This window comes from Neolamprologus multifasciatus, chromosome 16, assembly GCF_963576455.1.
Source record: "Neolamprologus multifasciatus chromosome 16, fNeoMul1.2, whole genome shotgun sequence".
In the NCBI taxonomy this organism is placed as follows: Eukaryota; Metazoa; Chordata; class Actinopteri; order Cichliformes; family Cichlidae; genus Neolamprologus; species Neolamprologus multifasciatus.
In genome coordinates, this window is record NC_140454.1 from 30883414 (window position 1) to 30897240 (window position 13827).

Consider the following 13827-nt stretch of genomic DNA (forward strand, 5'->3'; position numbering starts at 1 on the left):
TGAATACCAGAGATGCTTAGAATAAAGACAGCAACATTCGACAGGTTACAGTAATACGATAGAGTTCAATCGCTTCTTGTTTACGTGTACTTAATTAAGTCTGACTTAATCAGCCCATTATCATAATCGAATTCATTTTTAAAACTTATCCATATCCAAATTAAGCATCACCCCCCCCCCCCCTTTCTGATTGGCAGTCTAGTTTGTAGAATCAAATATAGATCTATCATGCAGCATTTCTTAATATCATTCCTATACATGTCACATGTGCATTAGTTATGACTTCCCCTTTCTTTTTATTGAGATGTCATCCAAGCAGGCTACACTGATACTCCTTTTTTCAAGCAGCAAACAGCAGTCATAACTCTCATATTGATGTCTGGCTGTTATGAGCTATAATATCAATACTGCTACTGCCCATGAGTGTGTGGAACCGGCTTAGAGCTATTTTAAGGGTTCAGACTTAGACAGGCGACAGGGGAAATATATGGCGGCACAGTCGGCTGATTTACAAAGGGAGGCGAGGCGCTGCGCTCTGCAGCCCGCTCCGCTTCTTTTATCGTTTTGGGCACAAAAGGGAGAAAACACGTTTATAGCTCAGTGGTCTGTTAAAGAAACGACAGCATTTTGTTTATTATTATTTAAAGGTGTCAATTAATGAAACAATTTGCCTGCCAAATAAGCCCATAAAACTAGGCTGTAATTTCCTGCTGCGATCAATTTGCTGGGTTAAAGTTAATGCTCAATCTGAGCGCGGTAAAACACCCAAGAGTTGACTAGAATGTGTTTTTGCTTCGGGTTACTCGCAGACCACACGAAAGAAGCCCGTTTGAACTCAAACGGAATTTCTGCGACCTCAAACTAACCGTGTTGGTGTTATTGTGGCGCACGCCGCCTTATTCCGTGGACAAGCTTCCCACAGACCCCAACTCCTCCCCACCCGCTCTATTTCTCGTTAAAATTATCCTTAATGTCGCTGCTTCCACTTCGTGTCGGATCGAAATCATCGACCCTCCCGCTCGCCTGCCCGGTGACATGTTCGCCGCTGCATGCTTTGCTGTCAAGCTCCGAGGCGAACTCAGCGAGGCTAAATGCACATCAAGCAAACACCCTCCAAAACTCTGCATCCCCTCATCGTCGGGCTTTTGCGGTCGGTATCTGCAGCCAGAGTGCTCCACGGCTCCAGCACCGACCCCGGGCATGCTGACAGGACACAATTACAAAACTACAGCGAGGCGTCTGTTGCAAGCGCACTCCTAAACTTTGATCTGGTTGTGCTGCTCAGTCTCTGGTTTCTAACACTAGTCTCACATGAGTTTAACTTCGATGTGCGTCTAGATATTTACTGCACATAACCTGGAGCGAGGCTGCTATTGAATAAAATGACTCTCACCGGAGCAGTTCCAGCCGGTCGGCGTCTGGCAGTCGCTGAGGGAGGAAGGGAAGGCGCGCAGCTGCTCCACAGGTAAAGTGGCGAGAAACGAGACGAGTGTGATCCTGAGCCAGCCCCCCGCTGTCCCGCTCCACCGGCGCGGTCGTCGGGGCTCCTCGAGAGGTGCCTGAGCCGCCACGGACAGACCCATCTCTCACTGGCCCCGACCGCACACGCGAGGTGGGAAAGAGACGCAGACGCGCACCGACAACTCCAATCCCAACAGGTTCAGCGGGGCGCCTAGAGACCTACAGCAGAACATTTTCCGTGCGAGACCGTGCGCCCCATGTAGCAGTGCCCCGTGTAGACCGGCCAAATAGGTTCCGCCCGATCCAAGCGAGAGTGCGAGAAGGAGAAAAAGAGGTCTAGTGGGGGCACTGCCGAGGGGTTGGTGGGCGATGGAGGAGGCTGTGTGGGATGGAGGAAAAAAGTTAGCGACGCAAGCGAGAAGACTTGCGAGCAGGAGAAGATGCTCAAAGATGAGGAGAGGGGAGAAAGATGGCAAAGGGGGAGAAAAGGAGGGTGATATAAAAGGAGGTGATAAAACTGCACAGCAGAGAGGATGAAGCCAGAGTATCCCACGGGCAGGATTTGGAGACGACGGCACTTGTGTAATAGTATCCACGGGTGAAACGAGCAGCGGTCCTCCCGATTTAGTTTGTATGTGCGGTGCGTTCAGAGTCGCGGCGAGTTGGTGTTTCTCTCTCCCCCTCTTTCTCTCTCGCTTTCTCAGCAGCAGCTGGCTGTGATCACGTGGAGCATGATGCGAGGAGGAAGGGGGCGCCCCTCAGTAACAATTAGAACGGGTAACTGGTGGAAAAGGCAAAATATAAAAACACGCGATAACAGAGGGAAGAAAATAAAAGATTTTTTTTTTAATGAATGAAGATAGACAACAAAGTAGTCCGGGCTTTGTCCCGGTGCTTGCTGATGGCTTCCCCACGAATAGGCAGCATAAAGGAGGACACACTGCCTTTATAATTGGCCAGGAGCATTTAGTGTCTGCAGGAATCGATTCGTCCAGCCTGGCCTGGGATAATTGCTCCGCTTTGAAACGAAACTGACGCTATTCCTGAGTCTCTGCCTCCAGGCGATCCACAGAGACCTCAATAGTATTCATATATTTTTGGATAGCAGCTACTGCTGTCACGCAGGGCGGGGCGGAATGGAGCTGGTAATTGACGTGCTTTTGGTCATGAAAGAAAGTGCACAGCATCTGCTGGAGCGGTTAAGTCCAGCGTCAGGCTGAGAACGATCACCCTTTGAACCGAGTAAATTGGAAGCCACGCGCGTGGAAAAGCCCCATAAAGCAAACAAAGCGGGTATCTGTTAAGATCTGTCACAGTTGTGAAGACGTTTGGCTTCATGATATTTGGAGAACGCTGCAGTTGCTTGCAAACAAATGAACTCCTCATTCTTACTTAAAGATCATTACATTTTTCCTCTGCTGATGGGCTTCTTGAAGAACATCTGCGACAAACAACAAAATGCAAAATACAGAAACTTCGATACTTTTGGGTTCTTCTGGGTCATCACAATGAAAAAACAAAAAAAACAAAAAAGAAAAAACAAAGGGGATTATTTCACAGATACCTGCACCTGTGTGGGATGCGGTGGGAATGACAATGACTCAAGAAGCTGATAAATAAAGACAGAAATGAAATATTAAAATGAGCAAACACTTTTACTGGCCACAGGGGGCAGCTGAATCAAGCCGCAAACACAAACCTGACATATTCTGACCTCTGAGGCTGACAGCTGTTTTTTTAAAAAAAAAAATCTAATTATTGGTTTTAACCGGTTTTACATGGTGCACCGTGAGCAAAAAATAAATAAATGAATAAAATAAAAATAAACAATAAATAAATAATAAAGTAAAAAAATAAAAATAAAATAAATAAACAAAAACAAAACCACAACAACAACAGAAACAACATAATAATAGAAACAAAAACAAAGCAAACCATAACAAAAGGGAAGGACAGATATACAAATCAAGTTAGAGTTTCAGGCTGTTAAGTCCACAGTGTATATGTTGCAGTTCTCCAGAAAGTTGTAGAATTTTGACCATATAGCCCAAAACTTGTCCAGTTTATTTCTTAATGTATAAGTTATTTTCTCCATAGATAGTATAGATGTCAGTCCATTAAGCCATTGAGATAGTCCACATATTTTTGGATTTTTCCAACACAGCTGTTTTACCAAACAGTGAGTAATTCAGCAAAATCATTCCTGCTCTCAAGAGAAAAACACCAAATAGTCACCAAATGATCTGTTTCTTTGTCAACACACATTCTTGTTATCATTTTTTCAGGGCAGTTAACGCATTTAACTTTTGAAGAGAGTTCTGTGCCTCTGAGAGGGACAGGTGAGTGAAAAGAAAAGCAGGTTTGTAACAAGTAGTAATTGTTGTACTTTAAGCAAGCGACGCAGACCTCAACGACTGCGAAAGGTCGGTTTGGCAGTAATATGCTGCGTAAAACACAGGATATTGATTAGGACTGTGAAACTAGTTGTAATAGGCTTTAATGGTATTTCGCTTGCTCATTATTCCAGTGCAACAGTACTATGCCAGTGTTTTTCTCTGCAGACTCAGTCAGCTCTGTAGTCTTCTCTGTTTCAGTAAAACTGTTCAAGATGTATTTGCTTCGAGGCCAACACGAATCTTAAACATAACCAAAAAATGAATGAAAACCACTTTATTGTTTGGTTCTCTATACAAAGCATGAAAAACATAAAAACCACTGGTCCTCTGTGGGACTCAAACATAAGGGAATAATGAGTAACTCTTGCCACCGCCAACACCTTCTGCCTCCTACTATGGACTCTGTTCTTTCAAAACACCAAATAAGCACAGAAATCTTTTTTTTTTCCAAAAGAATGAACTAATAGACAATTCTGTGTATCGCAAACATCTTTCAGAGTGTGGAGCAATCATTGCACAAACCAATAGGAAAATCATGAATACCAATCAATAAATTCATTTCGTGACTGTTTCACAAATTGCAGTCAGAGTGTGTTTGTGAAGTGACACCGGCATTTATTTGGAGTCATGTTTCTGCATTCTTCAACACCAATTCTCAGGTTCTTTATATGGATTTTGTTCATCTTTTAAATTTATTTTGGGGTAATATGTGTTGCCTTACAAACATAATCAGGAAGGGACTGTTGTTTGGAAGAAATATGACTTTATGAAGACAGGTTCAGCTAATTTGGATCTTTGTTTGTTTCTATCTTTTCATTTTGCTGCCAGCGGTATATGTTCACTGGAGCATCCGGGCACACTGTACAATTGCTCCTTTCCAGTAAGGTCTGGTATATAATCCACGTGTCAAAGGGTAAAATGTGACAGTTTTAGTGTAATGGAGCTTGTCAAACCACTTTGATCTAATTTTCAGAAAGCAACAGCAAGTCCTTCATATGAAGTGTGTGCTTTTTCAACAGCGACACTCTATAGAGGAAGCTGTAGACCTTGGTTACATTAATGATAGTGAAACTTACTTTCACCATAAATTACACACACACACACACACACACACTAAGAATCTATTTAACATTTTTATTACCATCAAATTGTGAATAATGAAAAGGTAAGGATGGCGTTAGATTTAGATATGAGTGGGTTCTTTCATCAGAGTTTCATTTTGTTGGCAGGATATAAACAAAGCATCAAAGGATTTTAGCGCCTAGAATTTCAGCTAGGCTGTAAGGATGAGTCAAAACGCCAAGAGGAATCTTTTTAGAAAATGACTCAAAGGGTTTGGACCACTGTGACAGCGTCTGGCCCTGCTGGCACGGGAGGTGGTGCCACACACAAAAGCAGACTTTAGACTTTTTCTTTTAAATTAATGAATAATACTCCTTTTATAAATGTGGTCTCTGATGAAAAAATACATTGTTGTTGTTTTTTTTTTACAGAATTGATAATGGGATAAGTGCAGAAAAGATCTGAAGTTATTCAAAATGTCCATGAGAGAACAATTTTATTTTTTGCTTTATGGAAATGATTTGGGGGCAGCACGGTGGCACGGTGGTTAGCACTGTTGCCGCACAGCAAGAAGGTCCTGAGTTCAATTCCACCATCAGGCCGGGGTCTTTCTGTGTGGAGTTTGCATGTTCTCCCCGTGTTTGCGTGGGTTCCCTCCGGGTACTCCGGCTTCCTCCCACCATCCAAAGACATGCACTTAGTGGGGATAGGTTAATTGGATAATCCAAATTGTCACTAGGTGTGAATGTGCGAATGAATGTGAGTGCGAATGGTTGTCTGTCCCTGTGTGTTGGCCCTGCGACAGGCTGGCGACCTGTCCAGGGTGTACCCCGCCTCTCGCCCTATGACAGCTGGGATAGGCTCCAGCGCCCCCCGCGACCCTGAAAAGGATAAGCGGAAGCGAATGGATGGATGGATGGATGGATGGATATGATTTGGGCTTTGAAATAGTTAAATGTTTGTAAATAGTTTGTTAAATATAACTATGAATGTAACAAAATGATCTTGACAGAACTATTGTTTGCTATGCAATATGTGAAAGCTTGTTTAACAGTTTAAGTAAATCGATTTACTTATACTTGGAGTCCAGGGTTGCACATGAATTATCATAAAAGAAAGTTTCTCACTAAACTACAACTGAAAAAAAAACTACAACCAAAGAAAGCAAATAAGCTTTGGGGTTTCCAATGCTGCCAAAACCAATAAACCAGTCTTTCCGACAAAAAGAACGAAACAAAAACTAAGCAGCAAGAAAACCTACAAAACCTGTACCCAAGGTGTCTGTGTGAATCAGCCAGGCCCTGGTGATCTAAGGAGCTCGTAAAGAAAGTGACTTGACTTGTAAGTTTCACAGAACGTCGTCACGAAAACATAAAGAAACTTGCAGAAGTGTCGTTGATTTCTTTTTTAAACTCCTTAGACCTGACCCGAGGGTTGACACAAAACAGAAAAAAGTAATTAAAATATAAAATGAAAGAAAACATGTAGTGAGCCGCCAAGAGGTTACAGGCTTTCCAGCCATTTGCAAGAAACATGCTGAAGATATGCTAAGTAAGCCTAAATCTAATCCCCAACAGAGGTTGTTAGATTTGGCAAGGAATTAAACAAAAAGGAGCGCTTGGTGCTGAATGTGCAGCTTCATGAACAAGGAAATACTACTCAGCTGTGGCATTCACGAGTGGAAGACCTGGAAATCACAGAGAGGCAGATCTCTCCCAGATAAGGTCAAAAGATCAGTGGACGCAGCAGAAACACATCTATTGATCTCATAAACAAACATACGCATCATTTATATGCTCTCCATACCACGCTATCCTTAAAGTTTGTTTTGTGCTGCTTGATATGATAACAGTATGCTAAACAGATAGCCACCAAAGCTATGCTAATGCTAAAGCAATGTATGAGAAACACCTCTGAGAATGTAAACCAAATAATTAATATTTGCCTTATAAGGTTGTTTACATCATATTTCAGACACGAGATTTTTGAGGACTCTGTCAACTAATGATCAATACTTTCCTCAAAACCTGTTGAATGAAATTGAGCTCCGTACAGCAGTAATGTGCTTGAATGTCAAACCCCAAATTATTGCTTTCATGTTATGAGTTAGTTTTCTTCATAATAAATCTTTGTCTTTGTAAACAACTTATGTTTTAATATGATCATTCATTGTATTAAAGAAACTTGCAGGTAATTAATACACTGCATCTGGTAGACCAGTCTACGACCTATAGCAGTGAAAAACACCGCTTTGATTTATTTAAGCTAATTAAAGAGTGAAATTAATCTTATGAAATATTTTGAGTGGAAATTCACATATTTATGTGTTCTTATTATATGCATAAATATAAAGTTTTGAAAAACATGTTTTATGAAAAGGAAGCAGTCTAGTCTTCCAAACATAATGAACAATATTTGGATTTTTTAAAATTTTTGTTTTCAAATATAATCTGCAAAAATGCCAAAATTGCCAATGATCATTCAGCCCCCTTTTTTTTTATTTTTTATGTTGTGAAAGTCAAAAAACTATAATTTTCCACCCAGTATTTTACACCAAACACAGACTTTAGTGAAAAGTACAGCCATTAGCAAACCACACAGCTCTTCCCTAATTGACTAACATGATATCTAACACGTGGCACATATCAGCACAGCTTGGCAAAATGTGAGCTGATGTAAAAGTATGAACAATTTGGTTTGTCTAGTAAATATCATGGTACAGTTAATGTTGTATGCACTAGTCTATTTCCCAAAGAAAGATCTTTGCTTCTGCCTCTTGCAATTGATCGTGAAACTTACTGCTGATCAACAAAGCAGGTTTCAGGTTTGAGTCTGTAAACGGGCAAGCTTTACTCCAGAGAGACATGTTCACAAACCTAGCTAAGGCAATGATGGATGAGTTAATAACAACAGTGATGGCAGCAATAGCATTAGCTGCTGGCCTGTCTGAAGAGTTTTGTGCCATCAGCAGTAGGTTGCGTCTTGACTGGAATAGTTCTAAGAGTGCTTTTTCGGCCAGTTTATGGTTGACCAACAGACGATTTGTCACACACACTATATCATTCTCGCTGAAGTCCAACTAACCTATCTGTCTTCCTTAGGTACCTTTGCAGACATTTCTTTATTTCTGATGTGGCAGCAAAACACAACATGTACTTTAAACCTCTCGGATTAGTGGACGGTGCTAACATAAGCAGGACAGGACAAGCACTTCAGGGTTCATAATAGAACTTGGAAATTCAAATTTATCAACTGAATCACGCACAGTTTCTGGTTCATTCCTCGAGGAGTAAATTTATACCAGACCCCACTTTGTCCTGGCCTTCATTCTTGTCCTTGCAGGGAAAACAACTGAACATTTGGTGTGTTTGGTCTTGTTACGTGCTGGGATTAGAGCTTCACTTTGTTTTTGGCCAGCCCAGTTTTCTTTCTACAGACATTAGAGGGAAAATTATTTACACCAGTAGTCACTGCAAACTATCTGTGCACAGATCACAGAAAGGCCACCCAGCACAGAGTTTTGAGAAAGAAATGCATGAACAAATGTTTCTTTTTCTTTAATATGTCATCAGGATCTTGTTTATAAACTCCTTGAGTTTCTCTTAGAAGCCTAGTGTGTGCAGCCACAGCACACTTTAGTCCAATCCAATAAAAAAAATATATATATTAGCCCCACTTGAATCCAACTTTGTGCAAAACTTTACCCACAAGGTTTTGGAGGGTGTCACATGAACTGTCTATAACAGCTGGTTTAGCTCAAGGCAAAACTGTTATCCAGCACAGCTCCACCAACAAAAGTAGAATAGCAGAGCAGTGTCTTTCCAGCTCAGTTTAGAACATATTGGTAAAGTTTAGTCCTCTTTAGTTTCATCCACGAGTTGAGGTTTGGCTCCATAATTTACACAGAGTTCAAGTTTTAACTCAGCTTTAACAAAATTTGCACTGCAACTAAACAGCAATTTCCACAACATTTCCTCCTCTGTCTTTGACTCATTTATCTGCGCATTAGTCTGATTGAATACCTGGTGTGGTATCAGTGACACCCATGCAGGCTTGGTGAGGAGGAGGTCGGCCTAAACACAGCCTAGCCGTGGGCTAAAGGCTAATTACATTTCTGACTTGCTGAAATGTACACCGTCTCCTGAGAGAGCATTCTGGAATAACACTCAACCCTGTATCGGATATCTGATGATTGATTTTTACCTCATAATTACTTTGATGTATTAATAAATCATCCATTTCTTTTGTAAATCTAGGACCTGACTGTGTCATGGGAAACATTCGCTGGTGTATGTTACCCTTACCAAAAGTTGAAAGGTTAGAGTGCACAGAGGGGTGTATGTATGTAATTGTGTTAGCCTGTGACATGATTGCCAAGAATTTGTGTGCATGTGTGTGTTTATAACTAGCAATCAGCTCTTCTTTAAATCATTGAAACACAACTCTGTGCGATTTTCTCTGCTTATCAAACTTTAATTGTGAAATTGTGATTATTTCGGTTTTATTTGGAGAGTTTGATCTGCATAGATGGGAAAAGAAACCCAGATTGGTTTAATCTTTTATCTAATATAGTGTTTCTACAAATTTGTTATACAGCAATTCTTAGAATTCTGTCTACTCTCTTTGTAAAGTGGATCCGTTATGTCAATTTTAAGCTGCGTATTTTCCCTGGAGCAGTTTTGCATGACTTACACTTAAAAATTCTTCATATATACCTCACTGGACCTTGGCCTCATACAAGAAATCAGTTCATCTTTTTTCTTAAATGAGCTGTTTTTGCTCCTCTCCCTTCAAAGTCACTTTTCCCTTAAGCTGACTTACTTCTGACTGTCTGCCACTCCTAAACAAAATGTTTGAACAGCAGATGGGTGGAGATGCTGTGCTAATAACCAGAGCTGTGTGTCTGAGATATTGAGGAAACTCATATCTTTGAAATCATACAGAACCAAGAGTTTCTAAAAATATTGCTAACTGAGCTCTTAGACCAGTCTAGAGCCTGGGGATTTATGCTCATTGGGATTACTGGTGCGTACCTCATTTGAAACTTTGCCTATGTTTAATACAAGTATCATCCACTGTAATATATATGACAGGAAAATAGGTTTAACAGTTAGCTTTGAAGTTAAAGTGCCTGCTTTTCAATATGTATGTTTCTCATGACTCTTGTTTACCACTGCACCACCATGCCACCCAGTGGGTTCCCACGCTGGTCTAAAAGAATGTAAGTAATGAACTTACAGTAAGTAAAACTGGGATTTATGGTGACTACAGGAAACGGGCCAATTTGAACGAATGCACTTGGACTCATTCTTCAAGTATTACATTCTGCACAGACATTTAACCGGCATCCAGCAGGTGGCAAAACACATTTTCCTGTAGATTTGGGACTTGACAGCTTGGAGATTTTCACCGAGGTGTCTTTTGGGTTTGGTTGTTGCCAGTGTTGGGAAGGTTACTTTTAAAATGTATTCCATTACAGAATACATGTCTCAAAATGTATTCTGTAACGTATTCCGTTACGTTACTCAATGAGAGTAACGTATTCTGAATACTTTGGATTACTTAATATATTATCATGCTGTTTACAACTACATGAATGTACTATTGCTGTGATTTATTACTGTTACTGAAGGTCCGCAGGTCAAAACCGTAGTAAAGGGACTTCTGGCTAATACGGCTCGTAGCCGAAAACTAGCTTTACTTTGTTGTCTGGGTCAACTTTGCTAGCGAGAGACAGAGAGAGGAACTTATTGTTTTTGGAGGAAAACACGAACAGTCGAGTCTGAATAGCTTACTTACAACTGGGCTCGTCAGGCTCTCTTCTTGGCTGCAGTGGTTATTATTATATTTACATGCTTCCAGCTCCCGTTTTTGCTCGATGACAGCTCGTACTTTTCCCTTTTCTCCCTCCCTCGCTCACAGACACATAACGTGTATGGCAGTCCATTCTCCCTGCAGCACGGACTACACTGCCTATGATGCTACATTCTTTAGAGCTATACCGGTAGCACTCTGCCTATTAGCTTAGCACAACAACAACAACAAAAAGGCCTCTCTCACCCAGGAAAAACACAGAGAGAGGGCGTCACCCTGTAACCATGGCAACCGTAACGCTGCCGCCTGGAACAACAGAACGTAGCTGTCAAACAAAACCCAAACAGTCCTGACCCGCCACAATATGAAACAGGGAAGTACCGCCGTGTAATCCATTTATTTCAACAAAGTAACTGTATTCTAAATACCACCTTTTAAAACGGTAACTGTAACGGAATACAGTTACTCATATTTTGTATTTTAAATATGTAACGGCGGTACATGTATTCCGTTACTCCCCAACACTGGTTGTTGCACACTACTTTGACAAATATTTGGTAGAGGAATACCTTTCCTCATAGAAATGGAAGGGATCAATAGAGAACTCTAAAAACTCAATCAGTATTTTTGCCATGTATTTGCTTGCCTTCTATTGCTCTCTCAGGCAGCCAAAGATATATTCAGCAGGATTGGTCTCCACACAGTGGTAACCCAGGAAATGGCGCAAATGTTTTTACCTGTGAAATGGTCTAATATAACTCACCTGTGACTACCTGTGTGTAACCCGTTTCTCTTGTATTGTGGATTGTGTGACTGACACTACCCAACACCTGCAGACTTTGTCACCATTTTAGATTCTAAGGTATTTTGAGAAAATACTTTTCCCTCCAAACATAATTCAGGATGGGGTTTAGCTGAATGGGAGACATGGTTGGCAGGAGAGTGAGTAGCTTGAGGGCACTGGCTGAAGACCATAACTCAGGGGTGTCAAATTCATTTTAGTTCATGGGATACGTGATCTCAAGTGGCCAGAGCAGTAAAATAATAAACATTTTATAATAACCACGTATACTATATGCTTTAAGGTTTAATCAAAAGTATGAAACAGTCTGAAAATGTTTGCATTTAAAGAACAGATGATAATGAGTTTAGATGTCTCATGTAAAAAAGACCACTTCTGTTAGTCTCCTGTCATTAAGCACAGATTCCAGGTTTAACCACCTTAAGTGTGGTATAACGGGTCAGGGGGTAATGTCTTTGTCACTTAGCTGTGATGATGTGAAACAGACAATTATGCAGACTGTTGACTTAGATAAAATTAACAATTTGGACACCGCGCTCGTGACGTGATCCCTTCTTAATGCCAGCACAATGCCTCTGGTGCAAAATAGAATAAAAAGTCCCCCAAATCAACCCAATCCACAGCAATTTTCACACTTTCCAAAGCCAGTCAAAAGGGACAGATTAGGTTCTGGCCCATGGGATACATGTTTGACATCCGTGCTGTAACTTCCGATTTCAGGGCACAATCCAAAACTACAATGGCAAGCATTGTTCTCTATAAGAGAGCGAGATAATCACTTGGAGCAGAATTTAATTTGGGTTGTTTAAGCAGACAAGAAAGAACTTAAACATATCAAACATCCTTTAATTCATCCCAGTAATTATACTCTGTGCACGAATAAATAGAGAACAGACTGAATCCATAACTGATGTGAAATCGTTCGGTCCATAAAATATCCATCAGAAATATCCCAGTGTGTTTTGAGTCAGATGGATCTTTGAAGGGAATAAGGAAGTAGAGTTCTCCTCTTTCCCACTCATGGGAACTAATAGAGTTAGCCTGAGGATATTAGCCTGCAGTAGAGGAGAAATGCAGCTACAGCACAGTTCTTACAGTGAGGCTGAATCAGTTAGTGGATACTTGCACCTAAAGCTGTGCAGGTCTTCTTATGCATTTTTAGTATGGGTGGCACGACTGGTAGTGCAGACACTTCTGGCAATATAAGTTCCAGCCAACATAGTTGTGCATACCACATAATTGATGTTGCCTGCAGTGAGTGGACAAGCTGCACTTTTCCTTAACTTTCCAAATATCATTTTTTAATATTTTAGAGTCTGTGTACAACTCACTTGACAAAAGTTGCGTGAATCAAAAAAAAAAAAAGCACGAGCCTCACCAATTTTCAGGTTTCCTCGAGCATCAGCATAAGAAACATGATAATTATATCCATCCCTTAATTTATTCACATTAACTGGTGTTTGTTTGACTTTAATGCTTCAAATACACAAGATGACAGTCGCGACTTTAAAGTAACGCTTGCGTGCATGTTGGTCAACTTAAAAATATAATCAGGGCGGATTATACTTACACCTGAGACATCTTTGATCTTTGGGTGTGTTTGCATGTGCATGTACTGCACAGTAATTACATCAGGACAGATGTGCTCATATGTGGATGTGGCTTAGTGCATCAGGAGCTCGAGTACAAAGTCTGCCAGCCCGCCTCAAACCAAAACTGGCCGTGTCTCTCACTCTGAACAGCGATTTTAATGAGCAGGTGCCGGGAAGCGGAACAAAAGGCATTAAGCAGCTCGTCTCTCCTGATTGCAGACAGCCATGCTCCTCTAAGTGAAGGATAAACGTGCACTCTCCACCGTCCTCACCGCATCTGTGTACAAGTGTGTGTCACCTTCTGTTTGAATCCACAGATTCCTTTGGAATAACAACCGGTAAGCCGCCGCACAAATTAAAGACGGAAGTTTCAATCTTCATGAAATAATTCCTCAGCAAGAATCAGGTTACTCATTACTCCATGAAAATCAGCAGCTTCATAATTTAATTTTTTTAAAAAAATCAATGTTTATTGATAGGCAATACTACACAGTGGAGCGGCTAATGAAGCGGTGATGGAATTGATTGGCAATTAAGCGAAATACAATTTTGTGTTTGTTTTTTTGAGGCAAAGTGATTAACACAGAATTTGAATTTTGTTCAGTACATAAATCACTGTCTGTGCAGATGCACACAAGTTCTATACACTAAATACATTATCACTGTGTATCGTCACTGAAAAGAGACAGATACAGAACTT

At 40.9% G+C, this 13827-nt stretch overlaps 1 protein-coding gene across 1 annotated transcript in view; it reads right to left on the minus strand.

Moving 5' to 3' along the window:
- LOC146501072 (tomoregulin-2-like) overlaps window positions 1-2395 on the minus strand; it is a 143557-nt gene extending 141162 nt beyond the window's left edge. Inside the window, exon 1 of the mRNA XM_085134664.1 lies at window positions 1394-2395. Coding sequence (XP_084990790.1) covers window positions 1394-1583 — 190 coding nt within the window. The 5' untranslated portion in view covers window positions 1584-2395. The remainder of the gene's footprint in view (window positions 1-1393) is intronic.
- Between the last annotated feature and the right edge of the window lie 11432 nt (window positions 2396-13827).